At 37.5% G+C, this 17738-nt stretch overlaps 1 protein-coding gene across 5 annotated transcripts in view; it reads right to left on the reverse strand.

The window, feature by feature from the left end:
* UGGT2 (UDP-glucose glycoprotein glucosyltransferase 2) overlaps positions 1–17738 on the reverse strand; it is a 197136-nt gene that overhangs the window by 140190 nt on the left and 39208 nt on the right. For all 5 annotated transcript variants that reach the window (XM_045978339.1, XM_045978338.1, XM_045978337.1 and 2 more), the window contains exons 5-8: positions 11907–12081; positions 6047–6143; positions 2771–2843; positions 164–264 (exon numbers count right to left, since the gene is read on the reverse strand). In XM_045978339.1, coding sequence (XP_045834295.1) covers positions 164–264; positions 2771–2843; positions 6047–6143; positions 11907–12081 — 446 coding nt within the window. The remainder of the gene's footprint in view (positions 1–163; positions 265–2770; positions 2844–6046; positions 6144–11906; positions 12082–17738) is intronic.

The following is a 17738-nucleotide window of genomic DNA, read 5'->3' on the forward strand; positions in this document are numbered from 1 at the left end:
TTGTTTGATGGATAGCCTTTTAATTAAATACCAATTTCCATAAAAATTCGTATCAGTAATTACTATCTACAAAATAATTTATATCACGTTATATAAAAGCTTATTTAACACAACAGAAATCAGTTACCAAAATGCTATGTTAAAGTTGACCAAAATACTATACCTTGTAGTTCCCAGACTTTCAAAGGCGTCATTTCTTTGCTACTCTCAATCAGGTATTTTTGGAATGTTGTCAGATTATCTCTAAGATCTGAATACCTTTCTCTGCATTAGAATATGAAGTAATGTTAATTATCATCACCTACTACAAATTATACAAACAATATATTTTTTAAATTAACCCTTTCAAATCATTAGACACAAATGAACTATTCACCAACATAATAAGTACATCGTGATGCAACTATGTCCGCAGAGCTTAAAAATAATGAGAGCCGTGTATGTGCACTTTTTTCAAGACATAAAACAAAACAAACCAAAACCTGAAGGGATAGACTCTCAATTGTTAACATGTTAACATTACCTAAAAGGGACTCAAGGGTGAGGGCAGAATTCTTAGCTTTTAGAGTCTATACTTTTTAACATTTTATAAATTACTAGTATTGATTTTATAATTTAAAACAAAATCATTTTATAAGGAAAGCATCAATACTTCCTATACAATCTTGGAGTTTATTTCCAAAAAGTTCCATCTCTGCAATTTTAAAAAATCTTCAGTAAGTTCATTTTGCCTAGGTATCTTTTTTGAGAGTGCCAAACAATAATGTAGTAGGAATGACATTTTACCATACATAGGATCCCAAATGTGGCTTCTTTCTTCTCTTACGAAATCAAGACATGGTGCCATTTAAGAGTTAAATAGTATTCTCTTCAAAAAAACTTTACCTCCAACACAACTTACTAAACACGTATTTTCAACAGTAAAAAGATTTTATTTTATTTATTTATTTTTTAATATTTTATTTATTTGACAGAGAGAAATTACAACTAGGCAGAGAGGCAGGCAGAGAGAGAGGAGGAAGCAGGCTCCCTGCAGAGCAGAGAGCCCGATGTGGGGCTTGATCCCAGGACCCTGGGATCATGACCTGAGCCGAAGGCAGAGGCTTTAACCCACTGAGCCACCCAGGTGCCCTAAAAAGATTTTAAATAGTGAAATAAAAAAATATACACAACCATATACACAGAAATGCATTTATCTTATGTTTAACAATAAACATATTGATAATAATCATGCAATTTCATTACATGGGACCATGTTTTAAAAATGAATCAAGGGGCGCCTGGGTGGTTCTGTCATTAAGCATCTGCCTTTGGCTCAGAACATGATCCCAGGGTCCTGGGATCAAGCCCCACATAAGGCTCCCTGCTCAGGGGGAGCCTGCTTCTTCCTCTCTCCCTCCCCCTGCTTGTGTTCCCTCTCTCACTGTCTCTCTCCCTGTCAAATAAGTAAATAAAATCTGTTAAAAAAAATGAATCAAGATGACTGCAACTGTTCTTACAGTGAAGTGAAAAAGCACAGAACTTCTCCCAAAAGGAAATTCTCTATGAATTAAATTAACTCCTTTCTCAAATATTTTAAATCACAGAATATTAAGTTTATAAGAGTATTATTATTTTTCATATTTAGCCATAATCTTAGCAATTTTCACTGCTGAATTTATATAACCCAGACAATATCTCATATAATATCTCAAAGCAAAGGGTTTTGCCTCAATTGAGAACTAATTTTGAGTATTTCTTCTTTTAAGAAACTAGTATCCCAGGGTTCTGAAAGCTTCTTGTGAGATGTGCAATTTATTCCAATAAAAAGCTATGTTTAAAAGAGAATTAAGAAAAAAAGAATAGAACTGTGGGTTCCAAGATGTTGAGACAGCTGACAATGGAATAAAATGTATTATTATCTACTAAATAAATACCTTAATAAATCTGTTTCATGCATTAAGTTCTTAAGGCCACTAGTACACCACTGGGCCAACGTAGCTGAGAAATATAACTCTGCCATCTATATAAATTAGCACAGTCTCCAAAAATGTTCCCTTGCTCTATAACAATATCCATTCAAGAGGAGAACTGACCTTTGTGTCCTTTATAAATAGAGTATCAGGCAAAAATTAAAACTATTAATAAAAACTGTCCTTTACCTTTAATTAATTTTGCCTTTGTAATGAAATCACAAACTTTCCTGTAAATAAGGGAAAACACATATAAAACGACAACAATCCCCTTTCATGGGTCTTCAGAGAGCACTCACCATCCTATTCCTGCTCTTCAATCGGGGACGCAGAAAAAAAAAAAGGCGGGGGGAACACAACTTTAATTTCTGAGTGGTTACTTACATATGTATATGAAATTAAGACCAGATGTTAAAAGGTTTTTAATATGGAACCTGCACACAGAAATTTAAGAAAATAAATATTTTCTCTTTTTTTTTGAGGCACAAAAATTCTGATTATTTCATGCTAATGATCCAATACTAACCATGATTTTTCTAACCCAGTAGTTCTGTAAGAGATTCTGTAATGTTTTTTGACAAAGATAACTTTGATCATTTCCAATTCCTATTTGTCCAATCATACTCGTCATACAGTGAAAATCAAGACTATTTTTCCACTGTGTTTTGCATTAACCATGTATGACTTCTGTAATAAATAAAACCGATTACAGGTGTATTTTAAGAAGATGAAACATGCATCATCAGCACAGCACACTGAATTCCTTTAGGACAAACTTAAGAACACAGCAATGCAACTTCGTTTCAATTCAGACTCACTTTAGTTTCTGGAAGAGAAATCCTTGAACCTCATTTGTCTCAACCTCATCCTCCACAGTAGTGTTGGTCACTGCTGTTTTGGAAACAAAAACAAAACATTTTCAGACTGGGAAAACAGGGCATCAAAAATTAGAAGAATGCAAACTTAAATTTCTTTTGTTTTACCTTGTTTTCCTTTCACAGCCCAGCTCACTGGTACATGCGCACGTACACACTTATATTTCTGAGCGTGTTCTCTTTCTAAACAGGCTTGGATCATTAAATATTTAACCAACGCTTTACAAATTATTTTACAGTCAAGTTCTATTTTATAACCAGAATCATAAACCAAAGTGGTTGCAACGAATCCTTTAGCTCTTAAGCCAGGCAGGAGCTCCGAGCCCTACTATATCCAATGCCTTTAAAGACACCAAAACTCACGGCCTCAAAAAGTAAGGCTATAGCATGTTATAGTCACTTCCCTTCCCCGTGCTTCTCCTCTATTCCCCAGACAATTACAACATACAGGGTGGTAACTGGTTTAAGTACAGGGTACTTGGGAGCACAAGACCTCGTTACGTTCTCATGGGGCTGCTCTCCGAGTGTGCCTGAGCCCCTCCAATACACTCCTACCCTCCCTCTCCTGAAAGCCCGCATCCCCAGGACTACAGCTAAAAGCTCTGGGTGCTGGTTCAGTCTTCCTTCTCCTCCTTTTCATTTCTCCATCAGGCAAATGTTTATTGGCTGCCTGCTATGATGTCTGTTTCCTGCCAGATACACACAAGGAAGAGAGACAGAAAAGACACAAACTCCACTTGGCAGAAAGGAGAGAGAGAGAGACAATTTTATTTATTTTTTTTTTAAAGGTTTTATTTATTTATTTGACAGATCACAAGTAGGCAAAGAGGCAGGCAGAGAGAGAGGAGGAAGCAGGCTCCCTGCTGAGCAGAGGGCCCGATACGGGACTCGATCCCAGGACCCCGGGATCATGACCTGAGCCGAAGGCAGAGGCTTTAACCCACTGAGCCACCCAGACACCCCAGAGAGACAATTTTAATACAGTGTGTAAAACTTCTATGAAAGAAAGCATAGAATAGATGGGATATAGAAAAGAGAAAACCACCCTTGGCTGAGCAAAAAGACAGGCAGCCATCTCAGAGGTACTGACTGATAAATTCAAGTTTTAAAAGATGAATAGGCCTTTGATGAAAGAAAAGTGGGACCAAGGAGAAGGTTTTAGGCAGAGGGAACAGCATATGCTAAGGGATAAAAGTACTCGATAGAGGTCATGAAGGTTTAGCATGGAGCCAAACATGGAGGCATCGAGGCAACAGAAAACTATTCTGTATTGTAGTCTGGTGTTGCAGAACAGAAGGTACAAATGAGAGGCTGAGGGACAGTGACCAAGTGGAAAGAGGCTGGAGTATGAAAAGCTTTCTTTGCAATGCTACAGTACTAGGATTTGTGAGGGAGGTTATGGCGAGTCTCTGTGGGATTTTAATCAGTGGAGTCACAAAGTCAGATTTCATCACACGGCTTTCAACCTGAAAGCACCATGAAGAACACTGATCCATCTGTTTTAGGGGGTAAGGAGGACTGGAGGCACAGAAAAGCAAAGGTCAGAGAGAAAGCCACCTACACGTTCTGATGTATACAGAGGGAAAAAGCAGAACTGAACGAAAGGAGTGGCTACTAGGATGGAGACCAGATCCACTGCACACAGACGTTTAGAGGGTGATGAGAGAATTAGTGTGCAATGTGTAATACAGAGCATTAATCTGATCACCTGACTTTATAACATTTTTAATCTGATCTTTCAAAGAAGATTCCACAGGCCCAAGAATAGCTAGAAAATGCCTTATGTAACTATTGTGACTATTAAGTAAGATACTAAATTACAAAACACTGTAAAGCTACATATAAGCTATATAGAAATACCTAAAATCTGAATATTCTTATTTGCACAATACTTTTCCAGCAACTCTAACTGAGAGGACTTAACAGTGATACAGATCTGTATTTGAAGCACAGTCAGGAGGAGTGGCTGGAGCTGGGCCTGTGATGAGAGCAGGGCCTCCGGGAGCACATCCTGAATAGATAAAGTTGAAGCAGAAGCCCCATCTGAGAGCATATACAAGAATGAATTAAAGACTCTTTTTTAAAAAAGGTTTTATTTATTTATTTGACAGACAGAGATCACAAGTAGGCAGAGAGGCAGGCAGAGAGAGAGGGGGAAGCAGGCTTCCCGCTGAGCAGAGAGCCCGATGTGGGGCTCAATCCCAGGACCTTGGGATCACGACCTGAGCTGAAGAAGCTTAACCTACTGAGCCACCCTGGTGCCCCCGAATTAAAGACTCTTAACCAGGGGTGTCTGAGTGGCTCAGCTTGTTGGGTATTTGACTCCTGATTTCAGCTCAGCCCACATGGGACTTCCTGCTCAGCCCAGAATTTGCTTGCGATCATCTCCCTCTCCCTTGGCTTGCACACGTGCATGCGCTCACTCTCTCAAATAAATAAAATAAATCTTAAAAAAAATACTCTTAATCAAGTATCAGGTATAAATACATTTTGGATGAACCAGTTCATAAAAGATTTTCACAAACTACTTTAGCTTCTTCAGGACTCCAGAGTCCTTTATCTAGAGCATGTAGCTTAAGCACAATCATAGATACGGGTTTGTAGTTCACAGATCTAACCGAATCTACTTCATCTAAACTAGCAGCTCCCAGGCTTCTCCTACCCTACTTCAAGAGCAGCAGCATCCTGGTAACTTCATTATAGATATATGAGACAAAGCTTCCTAACACCGTGTGTGGCCCACTAACTTTCAGACTGACTGAGACACTGACCCCCTTAGACACCCCCCACCCCCACTACCAACCTCACCGCCAGCCCCCGACCGGCTGGGTACCCCGTGAGACACCCCCTGCGCTCAGCCCCACCTCCAGGCCAGGCTGGCTGGCCATACCCGGTGGTCACCACAGCCATGAGCAGCCTCATCTACTGCCTCAGCCTGCCTTGTCTAGGTTACCATTTTTAAGTGTTGCTCACAATGGTGGCGAAGCCACCAGATAAAGCAAAATAAGATGTTTTTTTCCAATTTTTAAAGAGGTTTTTGAGACCCACAATATTAAATATATTTCAGAATAAAATCAAATTCTAAACTAAGGAGAAACAAGTGTACCCCATCTCCAGCCTCCAATGAACATGTGTAAGACTATAGTCAGTCAATGTTTTTTTAAAAAGTATATAAGCGTCCAAATTTTTATTCTACTCAAGGTCAGAGAGTAAACTTACTTTTAACTTGGGTATCATCCAAAGCTTTGTATTCTGTACTTTTAATTGCTAGCTCCACACCGTAGCCGGATAAATACATTTTCTGCGAGACTGGTTTCTGTTCCAACACATTTAGATTTTTAAAAAGAAAAAATATTTGGTCAAACATCTTCTTTTAAATCTAGTATGTTTGTGTATTAGGATATTAGGGTAAATTAATATATATTTTTTAAAGATTTTATTTCTTTTTTTGAGAAAGAGAGAACGGGTGGGGCGAGGGAAGGAGCAAATGGGGAAGCAGGCTCCCCACTGAGTAAGGAGCCCGACACAGGACTCGATCCCAGGACTCCAGGATCATGACGTGAGCCAAAGGCAGATGCTTAACTGACTGAATCACCCATGCACCCCTACTAATATATTTTTTCAACACTGTGAAATATTATTTGGGGGCTATTTATACTCTCTCTAGACAGCATATCAAGGACCCAGAATTTAACCACCACTTCTTTACTTTCTAAAAACCTTGTTATGGCTCTCATGTTTTAATTTTCCTTTTAAAAGGAAAAATACCTGATCTTTTTCTGTTAACTATGGTAACTTCCCCATTTGTCCTATGAGTTAATTAATAGAAGCTCCAATACAATTAAGTTTCAATAAAACTGTACTCCTTTCAGTGAACTACACAGGATTTGCTAAACCGCCAAATGCTATTCATTTGCTAGTCATCTAGATGGAGAATAACTACAGTGTTTCTAAAACCGATACTGAAGAGTAGAGGCAAAAGACACCAAAAAACACAGTGTCTTGAACAATCTGATTAAATTTTTCTTCACGTTTCTCAATGATTAAAAGATACCAAATGCCACAAATCAGTATCTACTCTTGGAACAAGGGCAAAAGTTGCCTAAAATGGAGTTCTCTGAGGTATTGCTGATTGGAACTTAAATACCAAACTTTCCCCTTTCTGTAAAGGACAAACACAAAATGTACTTCTAGAGATTACCCTAACAAGGAAGAGAACGCACCACATTTTTTTTTCAAAAGGTAAGCAACAGGGATGAATATACATAACATTTTTAGAAGATGTCTAAGGTTCTTTCTAGCTTCCAGATGGAAATTCTTATCAATTTTGCTACAGTCATCATCATTTGGCACATTCTTTCACGGCTTAGGAAGCTGGTTTAACCTAGCGCCTTGCGAACTCCCTGGAACATGGTGTGCATCTGGGCTTACTCAAGTTTGCAAGAGGGCAGTTTTACTATCCTACACATGATAGCGGAAGACGTAGAGATCGGAGGGAAGGAGAACCTCAATAGGTTTTTTTTCTTCTTTTTATTCTCTTCTTTCCTCCCTAGCTCCCCTGCCTCCAACCTTAAAAATAAGTAGATGACCAGAGTGACTATTCCTGGGATGTTCTATTTCCAAATAAGATGATATAAGAATTAGTTTCAGATATGCAGAGAAATATTTAACACTGCCGTCCACGTGAAAATGTAATTTGCTAATTTCTCAGGCACATGCTATAATGAAAGATAGCACAAGGGAACTGAGCTGCTTATAATTATGGTCATCTGAAGAAGGTGAAAATATTTTAGAGACTTTTCAATTTAATACAGCTCAATTTAAAAATCCATTTGACTATCCACCAAAAAGACAATCAGCTGGTAGAGAAGCAAATCGAAGCTCCAAGTCTACATATTTTGCTATAGTTATAAAAGAAATGCAATTTCAAATAACCAATTTCCATTATCAATTCTGAAATATTATTAGCTCCTCAGGAATAAAGATAAATGTTTATTAAATTCATATTTACTGACTCCATTTGAAAATGTATTAATATAAAATGTGAACTGTAGTCTAATAAGTTTGGATTTGCAAACCAAAAATACTCGTAGACTAAATCAACTGGTGAGAAGACTCTTTCTTCATTTTTCTATTTCTTCTTTCCCTATAAAAAGGCATCTGTTCCAAAGGTAGCAAAAATAAGTTTATTTTATTAGAATTACATGTTGACCAGATTTAAAATATACCTATTTTGAATGTACAATACATCGTTCATTAAGAAGGAGGCTATAATGTGATGTGACAAAGTGCCCAGATAGTTGGCTAGTATGTGTTCATAGTTTATTTAATGGTCACATTCTCCAAAAAATAACTTGGGACACTGATTTCTCAACAGATGATTCTATCTCCCCCTGTAGGGCACATCTGAATCACCTGGGGGACATTTTTTAAAAGATAAACAATAATTTGATCTCCCACTTCCATTCCTATTCTGGTATAATTGACATAAACACTATTAGTTTAAGGTGTACAACATAATGATTTGTTCGAGACAATATGAAACAGTTACCATAGTAAGTTTAGTTAACATCCAAACCTCAGTATTTTTTCTTCTGATAAGTACTTTAAAGATCTATTCTCTTAGCAACTTGCAAATACGCAACACAGTAGTATTAGGTCACCCTAGAACTTAGAGCTGGAAGTCTGTACTTTCCAACCGCCTTCACCCATCATCACCACCTCCCGTTTTCTAAGAGTTTGGTTGTTTTTTAGGTTCCACATGTAAGTGACATCATTACAGTATTTGTCTTTCTCTGTCCGATTTACTTCAATTAACTTAATGCCCTCAAGAGTCCATCCATACTGTCACAGATGGCAGGATTTCTTTCTCTTTTAAGGATGAGTACTATTCCACTGTATACACACACCACATTTTCTTGATCCACTTATCCACCGCTGAACACGGGGACTGTTCCCATGTCTACATTACGGTAGGTAATGCTGCAATGAACATGGGACCACAGATAGCTTTTCAAGTTAGTATTTTGTTTCCTTTGGATATATACCTAGAAGCAGAAATAGCAGGTCATACAGTGGTTCTTTTTAAACATTTTTGAGGTCCCTCCATACTGTTTTCCATAGTGGCCGTACCAGTTCACTCTCATCAACAGTGCAAAAATATTCCCCTTTCTCCACATCCTCTCACATCTGTCTTTTTGATAACAGCAATTCTAACAAGTCTGAGTTGGTACCTCACTGTGGTTTCTATTTACGTTTCCTGGTTTGTGATGTTGAATGCCTTTTCACGTACATGCTGGCCACTTGTAAGTCTCCTTTGGAAAAATGTCTCTTCAGGCCCTTTGCCCATTCTTTTCATCAGACTACTTTTTTTACTACTGAGTTGCCTGAGGTCCTTATGTATTTCAGATATTAACCCCTTATCAGATATATGATTTACAAATATCTTCTCCCATTCCATACATTGCCTTTGATTTTGTTAACAGCTTCCTTTGCTGCACAGATGCTTTTTAGTTTGATATAGTCCGACTTTATTTTTTCTTTCCTTTTTTATTTTATTGCACTTCATTTTTGTTTTTGTTGCCTTTGCGTTTGGTGTCAAATCCATAAAATCACTGCTAAGACCATTGACAAGGGGCTTTTCCCTTAGGTTTTCTTCTAGGAGTTTCATGATTTCATATTTTATGTTTAATTCCTTAATCCAATTCAAGTTAATTTTTATGAGTGTCGTCAAATAGGGGGCTAGTTCCATTCTTTTGCATGTGGTTATCCAGTTTTTCCAGCACCATTTAACTGAGTAGGTTTTGCTCCCTTGTTGAATATTAGTTGACCATTTATGCATGGGTTTATTTCTTGGCTCTCTGTTCCACTGATCTACATAGTTCTATGCCAATACCACACTGTTTTAATACTACAGTTTTGCAATACAGTTTTTTAAAAAATTTATTTACTTGACAGAGATCACAAGCAGGAAGAGAGGCAGGCAGAGAGAGAGAGAGAGAGAGAGAGAGAGGAGGAAGCAGGCTCCCCGCTGAGCAGAGCGCCCAACTCTGGGCTTGATCCCAGGACCCTGGGACCATGACCTGAGCCAAAGGCAGAGGCTTTAACTCACTGAGCCACTCAGGCGCCCCTGTAATGTAGTTTAAAATCAGGAAGCATGATGCCTCTAGCTTTGTTCTTTGTCAAGACTGCTTTAGAATTTACAGCTCTTGCAACTGAAACATATTTGTGTAAAGGAGACATTATATTATTGGAAAAGAATAGAATCTAAAAACATACATGCCTATATGAAAACTTGGTATATGATGGCTTAGAATAAAGAATTAACTGTTAAATAAATTATGTGGGGACCAATAATTTTCATATGGAGAAACCAGAATTGTATCTCCAGCCTGCAGCATATTCAAATACATTCCAGATAAATTAAAAACCAAAACTCAAAAAATAGCATTTTAATTATCACAAGAAAATACACGAGAATGTCCTTATGACATCATGAAGGGAATCACTAAAGAAAAGTTGGATAAATCTGACATCACAATTATTACTTGCACTGAACCAAAGATGTCATAAATAATTTGTTTTAATACCAGAAGACCGGAAATATTGTAGAAGATGTTTGCAAAGTATAGAAGAAAAGATTAGTATTCAGAACATATATTTCAAAACCTGCAGGTAAGAAAAAGAGAAACCCAGGGGCACCTGGGAGGCTCAATGGGTTAAAGCCTCTGCCTTCTGCTCAGGTCATGATCCCAGGGTCCCCGGATCGGGCCCTGCATCAGGCTCTCTGCTCAGCAGGGAGCCTGGTTCCCCCTCTCTCTCTGCCTGCCTCTCTGCCTACTTGTGATCTCTGTCTGTCAAATAAATAAATAAAATCTTAAAAAAAAAAAGAAAGAAAAAGAGAAACCCAAATAATCCAATATAAAAACAGGTAAAGAATATGGATAGGCAATTAACAAGTATATTTGTGATGCTTTTATTATCTTAAACATTAATATGCAAATCATTAGTATTTCGATATAAAACACTCTTTCCATGTTGGGAATATAGTGGTAAAAAAGGCAAAGTCCTTCTCTAACCTTCATTCTAGTGTATTTGGATGAAGTGGGTTGCGTGGGGTGGGGGGAATGGTGTGGAGGTATGAAAGAAAGAAAACTTGAGATACAGCAATGGGTACTATAGTCATTAAACCAGAATACTATAACAAGAGTGTGACAGAAATGAGAGGTTGGAAGAGTGAGAATACAACGTATTTGATCAGAAACTTGAATAATACTGTAGTCCGCTAAAGAAATAGTTAATAGCATTCCCATATCATGCTTCACACTTCGAACTCATATATACCATATCAATTAAATTAATTTACTCACCATAATACTTTTTCATTAAAAATTATTGTATTTATGGGGCACATGGGTGGCTCAGTTGGTTAAGCGTCTGCCTTAGGCTCAACTCATGATCCCAGGGTCCTGGGATGGAGCCCTGCATTGGGATCCCTGCTCAGCAGGGAGACTGCTTCTCCCTCTCCTCCCAGCTCATGCTCTCTCTTGCTATCTCTCTCTCTGTCAAATAAGTAAAATATTTAAAAGATAATAATAATTGTATTTAAAGGGGTGTGCCTGGGTGGCTCAGTTGATTAAGCATCTGACTCTCGATTTCAGCTTGGGTCATGACCTCAGGGTCATGGGCTCGGGCACTGTGCTGAGCAAGGAGTCTGCTTAAGATTCTCTCGCTCCCTCTCACTTTACCTCTTCTCCCCCACGCTCACATGCTCTCTCTCTCAAAAAACAAACCAAAAAAACCCTCTATTTATGAATCCTAGCAAATATTATACACATATCGTTTTGTTTCTTATCCAAGTTTTAAATCTGTTTCAGATTTAAGAAGAAAGGAATCTGAAGAGAGAGGAGTATCAACAAGATACAGAATCCCCATATACTTTTCCATATAAAATTCACACTTGACAGGTATGTTAATTTAAAAAAATCTTTAACTGTTCAGGTGGAAATTATATAAAACCTAGTAAGGAAATTATCAAACATAATTTTTATATACAAAATAATCTTGGATAATACTGTACCTGAATATAATGCCGAAGAACATACAGAATTTTCCCATTTTGAGCTTTTTCAGACAATACTTTGTGAAATTTACTAAATGCTCTGGTACCAATTTCAGCATAGAGTATAGTCACTGGTAAGTTCTCTTTGTTTGTAGGAAATTTATGATCACCTTTAAACAGATAAGGTCTGGGCCTAAAATGGAAACAAAACACAAACATTTATTTATTTATTAAGATTTTAAGTAATCACTACACAAAATGTGGGCTCAACCTAAAATGGAAACAAAACACATTTATTTATTTATAAAGATTTTAGTACTCTCTACATAGAATGTGGGACTCAAACCCACACTCCAAGATCAAGAGTTGCATGCTCTACTGACTGAGTCAGCCAGGCACTGCAAAGCACAAACTTTTTAAAAGAACTGAAAGAGCATATTGAAAATATATCATGACCTTTTATAATTTCGACTTAGCAAACAACTTACAGGAAAAAAAGTATACACACACACACACACATATATACACACATATACATACATACATATGTACACATACATATACACATGTATGTGTGTGTGTGTATGATCACAGAAAAAGAGTTTAAACTTCCTGTGGTGAATTTTCATCCTGTGTACAGGTTAATACAGCAATTTCTGTGGGAGAACTAAAAAATGTAAAGATAATATACCTAGAAAATAACTTTCCTTGTACACAAAACAATATAGTAAACATATATGACAGAATGTAATGCTCAAAGTTTTATAGCTGTAGGTCAGTGAGAAAGAATGTACACTCAGTATATGATATCTGACGGAATCAACAGAAAATAACTTCTATTCAAGACAGAAATCCGGTTAACCCAAAATTGAACACTACAAATATTTTTAATGAACAAGATTTACTATCTTTAAATAACAGATAATGGTAATATATTTTTCAATGAAAAAATTTCTAATTAGAAGGGTATAATTTTTCATAGCTCACATTTCTTGAAAATGGGTTCCAAATATTTAAAAAAAACATTATATCATACCAAGATTATCAGTACTTAATATGAATAACAATTCATGAAATTCTCATGGATAATCAAAGAAACAGAATTCCTATGGTATGGCCCTGTTATGGACTTTGATACCTTCTTCCTTGCCAGGTACTGTCCTAGATTCTTTTTTTTTTTTTTTTAAAGATTTTATTTATTTATTCAACAGAGAGAGATCACAAGCAGGCAGAGAGGCAGGCAGAGAGAGAGGAGGAAGCAGGCTCCCTGCCAAGCAGAGAGCCAGATGCGGGGCTTGATCCCAGGACCCTGGGATCATGACCCAAGCCGAAGGCAGAGGCTTTAACCCACTGAGCCACCCAGGCGCCCCTTGTCCTAGATTCTTTACACATATCAGTACAGTCTCTTTTCCCACCAATTCCTTTAGATAATTACTATCATTTAAACTTTCAAGATTCCTGAGGCTCAGACAAGTTAAATATCCAGGGTGAGATCAAAGAAAGCCAGGATTTACAACTCCTGGCTACAGAATCCTAAACCCACATCTTTTTTTTTTAAACTTTTTTTTTTTTTTAATTTATTTGACAGAGAGAGATCACAAGTAGACAGAGAGGCAAGCAGAGAGAGAGAGGGAAGCAGGCTCCCTGTTGAGCAGAGAGCCCGATGTGGGGCTCGATCCCAGGACCCTGAGATCACGACCTGAGCCGAAGGCAGCGGCTTAACCCACTGAGCCACCCAGGTGCCCCTAAACCCACATCTTTTAACAACTTACAAGGTAGAAAGAAAAACAAGATAATGAAGTTAATAATAAAAAGGTGTTGAGAAGTAACTTTTATTTAATTAATTCAGACATCTATAGCCTTTTAGTCATTTACTATCTTTAAGTAGCAAATATGAAAAAAGGGGAGAGGGACAGGGACATGAACAAAAAAACTACCGCATACTCATGAAGACTGTGGGGTCTGAAAGCAGGCAGAATTGGATTCAAGTTCTAGTTCAATTACCAGCTATGTGACTCTGAGCCAGTGATTTGATCTCTCTTGGGCCTGTTTCTCTATCTGTTCAAGAGGAGGTATTCTCACTACCTCTTAGGCGTGTCATTTACCAAAATGACTTAAAAATTGTCTAGCAGAGCATGAAGCACATGCTTGAAGCTCAAGAATCATTCTTCTCTCATTCTTGCCAAACTCCCCTTATTTAAACTATTGATCAAGAGTACTGTCAAGGAAAAAAGGAATCAAATGTTGGATGGTAAACCACCATTAACGATCAAAGTAGGGAGAGTGCCTGGGTGGCTCAGTCAGTTAAGCGTCTGCCTTCAGCTCAAGTCACGGTTGCAGAGTCCCAGGATCGAGTCCCACATTGGGCTTCTTGAGGGGGTGGGGGCGAGGCCTGCTTCTTCCTCTACCCCTCAGTTTGCTCTCATTCTTGCTCAAATTTTTTTTTTTTAAATGATGAAAGTAGGGGGTATTTATCCATGTAGTTATGACTATATATACCCTATTTCCAAAAGGATACACAAAAACTTGATAGCACTGGTTGACTCTGGGGAGAAGTTCTAGAAGTCTGGAGTAAAAAAGAATCTTATAATTTGCTGTATGTACGCATTGTATTAATTCTTAATGCTTAAACTTAATACATTGGGAACACGTCCTTTCAGTATAAATTAACATAAAATCCTCAAAAAATTAAAGGGACAAATTCTATACTCTGATGAACACAATTATTAGATCACTTTATTTATTCCCTCAGGTTTCATATACTAAATGTGTATAGGATTTTTACTTATTGACATAACTAAAAAATTTACAGCATGTTTATATTATAGTCTATCTTATTATGTTTATTATATTGTTTTGCGTGTAAAGCAAATTACTTTGTAGGCATTTTTTTTTACATTTTTTTATTCTCCTATAGTAGTTAATTTAACCTGCACAGAGTAAGGGAAAAGACTTCTCAAAATTTAAAATGAAAATGGAATCTTTTAATCAAGAGGTATGATTCTAAATATGAAAAATTCAAAAGTAAAATTCTATTACTTATTTGAGCTAAACAGAAATTGATAAAATGGTTTGGTGATAACCACTGTTATTTTATAGAGAAACATTTCTAGAATAGTCATGATAAATTTAGATTTTCTACAATAAAGTATGGTACATAACAACTGATTTTTCAGCTTTCTGATATGGCTGGAAAATTGTACATGTATAAATTTTATTCCAATAGAGAAATTCAAATTTCTATTCTAATTACAGAACAAGGCTTACCAATGAAAATAAGTTAGCCTTTACTTTTAAAAACTGGCTAAATTACTATTGTTCCTAGTTATTGACTTACTTTAAATCATAATCACTCAACGGCTCAATACCTCTAACAGAATCATGAAAACTTCCACTAATTACTTGGCCTCAAATATGTCATATTTCTGGACATTGACATGGAGTACTGTGTTCATTTCAGGTTTATAAGATTATATGAGTTCAAGCACCTTTACAGTGATTTATAATTTGGCTGTCATAGTAAGTATGCACACTCACCCACCTTATGTTTAATAAACTTCTTTTTAAGTTCTACACATTCATCCACTTTCATTATTATTATTATTAAATATTTTGAGAGAGAAAGAGAGCGTGAGCAGGGAGGGGAATGGAGGCAGTGGGAGAGCAAGAAGACGTCACACTGAGCAGGGAGTCCCATGCAGGGCTCGATCCCAGAACCCTGGGATCATGACCTGAGCCAAAGGCAGATGTTTGACTGAGCCATCCAGGTGCCCCACCATCTACTTTCATTATTAACATTTAATGTAAGCTAGGATTTAAAAAATATTACTGTCAATGTTTGGATATTTGAAAGAAGAAACAAAATTTTAGCCCCAAGTAAAAGCTGAGTTCATGATTAATCTCTTTTGCAACAGATGAAGAGACAAGAATGTGCAAAACAAGGGAAATGGAATTAGTTGCCATTCTTCACAGGATCCTATTAATAAACACAAAAATAATGCTAAAATCATACTTCATTTAAAAACTAAAAAGAAATTAAACCAGATGAAATTATTAAGATCATTTCATTAATTTTAATTGCAACCGTGGAACTCAAATGGCACTAGGTCAAATGGATTATTAAAAATACTGATTTCTATGAAATCGGTACTGTAGAAGCGCATTTCATAATTTATACAGGATATCTTATATTCTAATACTGTCTGAAAGAAAATATTTTCAAATAATTTATTATTGTTAGTAACTGGAAAGTTAAAGTTGAAACAGTGCTAGTAGATAAATCTTTAGGTCAAAAGTCAAAGGAAAAATTACAAGAAAGGGAGTAGATTTTCCAGAGACCAAGGTCTCCTGAGTGTAGGTCTCCCCGCGCCCCGAATTCACGCATACACATGCAGGCCGGCACAACTTCATCCGAACGACACAAACTGGTGTATTTCCGTGCCCGGAGCAGCCTTGGGTGCAGCGACATGAAGATGGAGGCTGCAGCTACCAGGCACGAGTCTAACAATTTTGGAACTGGAGTGACATGTGCCACTTTCTGGTTTTATGTATTTGGGGAAAACAGGCACAGAATGCTTCCACGGGGGGAAAGGCCTTGCTTTTTTGGCCCATTTATTGTCCCCAATGAGTATCTGCAGGAACAGCAAAGATCAGGTAGGTATAAACTCCCTTGTGCAGGTTTTAAGGGATAACAGACTGATGTTAGATGACATCCCATCTGTCGGACATGGGACACACTAGTCCCCCCGGGACTTATTCACAGTCGGCTGAATCTGGGACCCTGGGGGCATGGTCGCGGCTAAGCCTACAGATGGACGCCCCTTCTGCTTGGAGTCCCGTTGACAGTGGCCTTCATTAAACGCTTCATGAGACAACAGAATGGCTGATGAGAAGCACAGTCACAAAAATTTGAGTTTGGTCAAGAATTTATTAGGCCCAGGGATGGACTGTTGGGAGAGGCATTCTGCCATAGCCATTGACTGTCTTTCTGGGTACGTCAAGACTATGACAGGCCATCTGTCAGGTTTGCAGGAGACTTTGCGGGGTTTGTTAAGGCCTCCCTCTGGGACAAAGAGCAGGTTGCTTACTGCTTGTCCCAAGCTCCACGTCCTTCAGCTGTGATGCACCCCAGCTGCTCATGCAGTTTTCTTAGGGGCCCCTTTTCACCCCTGGAGAATGTGGAGACACAGGAATCAGTGCAAGCAGGCAAATGCTCATGCTGCTGTGGCTGTGAACGGGACAGTTCTTTGCTTCTGACTCAAGAGCCTCCTATCTTCCGCCAGAATCCGTGAAACAGTTGAAGTCAAGCTTATTGGCTTGTAGGTAGGGCAAAACCAATTCCCCAGTCTGAGAGAAGCTACTTATAGCATTTATACATTTTTCTTTCTTTTTGTGACGTTAAGGCACATCATCCTTGGCTTATAACCTATGGATATTTGTCCACAGCGGTTCTTTTTTTAAGCAAGTGACTTACATATTTGCATATGTATTTACAGTAACATATTTTAATTTTTTTCCCCTCTACAGATGTTTCTCATTCCTAAATTTTCTTTCTCATTCCTAAAGTTTCTCATTCCTAAAATTTCAGCTTTCATGTTTTCCAGGTTAGATTTTTAGTTTTTTTCTTTAAAGAAATGACTGATTAAAACAAAGGAGAGAACAATTCTATTACCTTTTACATTCATGTTATTTCTTCTTTTCCCTTTGGTTGAGCTGAACACTTGGTTTATTTTTTCCTTTTTTTAAAATCATAACACATTGAGGGCATCAAAGTTGCCTTTCTTTTCTATGGATTATTCTCACCATCCCAATCTCCAAAAAAGTATTCCTTAATAGTTTCATATCCTTATT

Source organism: Meles meles, chromosome 14, assembly GCF_922984935.1.
Source record: "Meles meles chromosome 14, mMelMel3.1 paternal haplotype, whole genome shotgun sequence".
Classification (NCBI taxonomy): Eukaryota; Metazoa; Chordata; class Mammalia; order Carnivora; family Mustelidae; genus Meles; species Meles meles.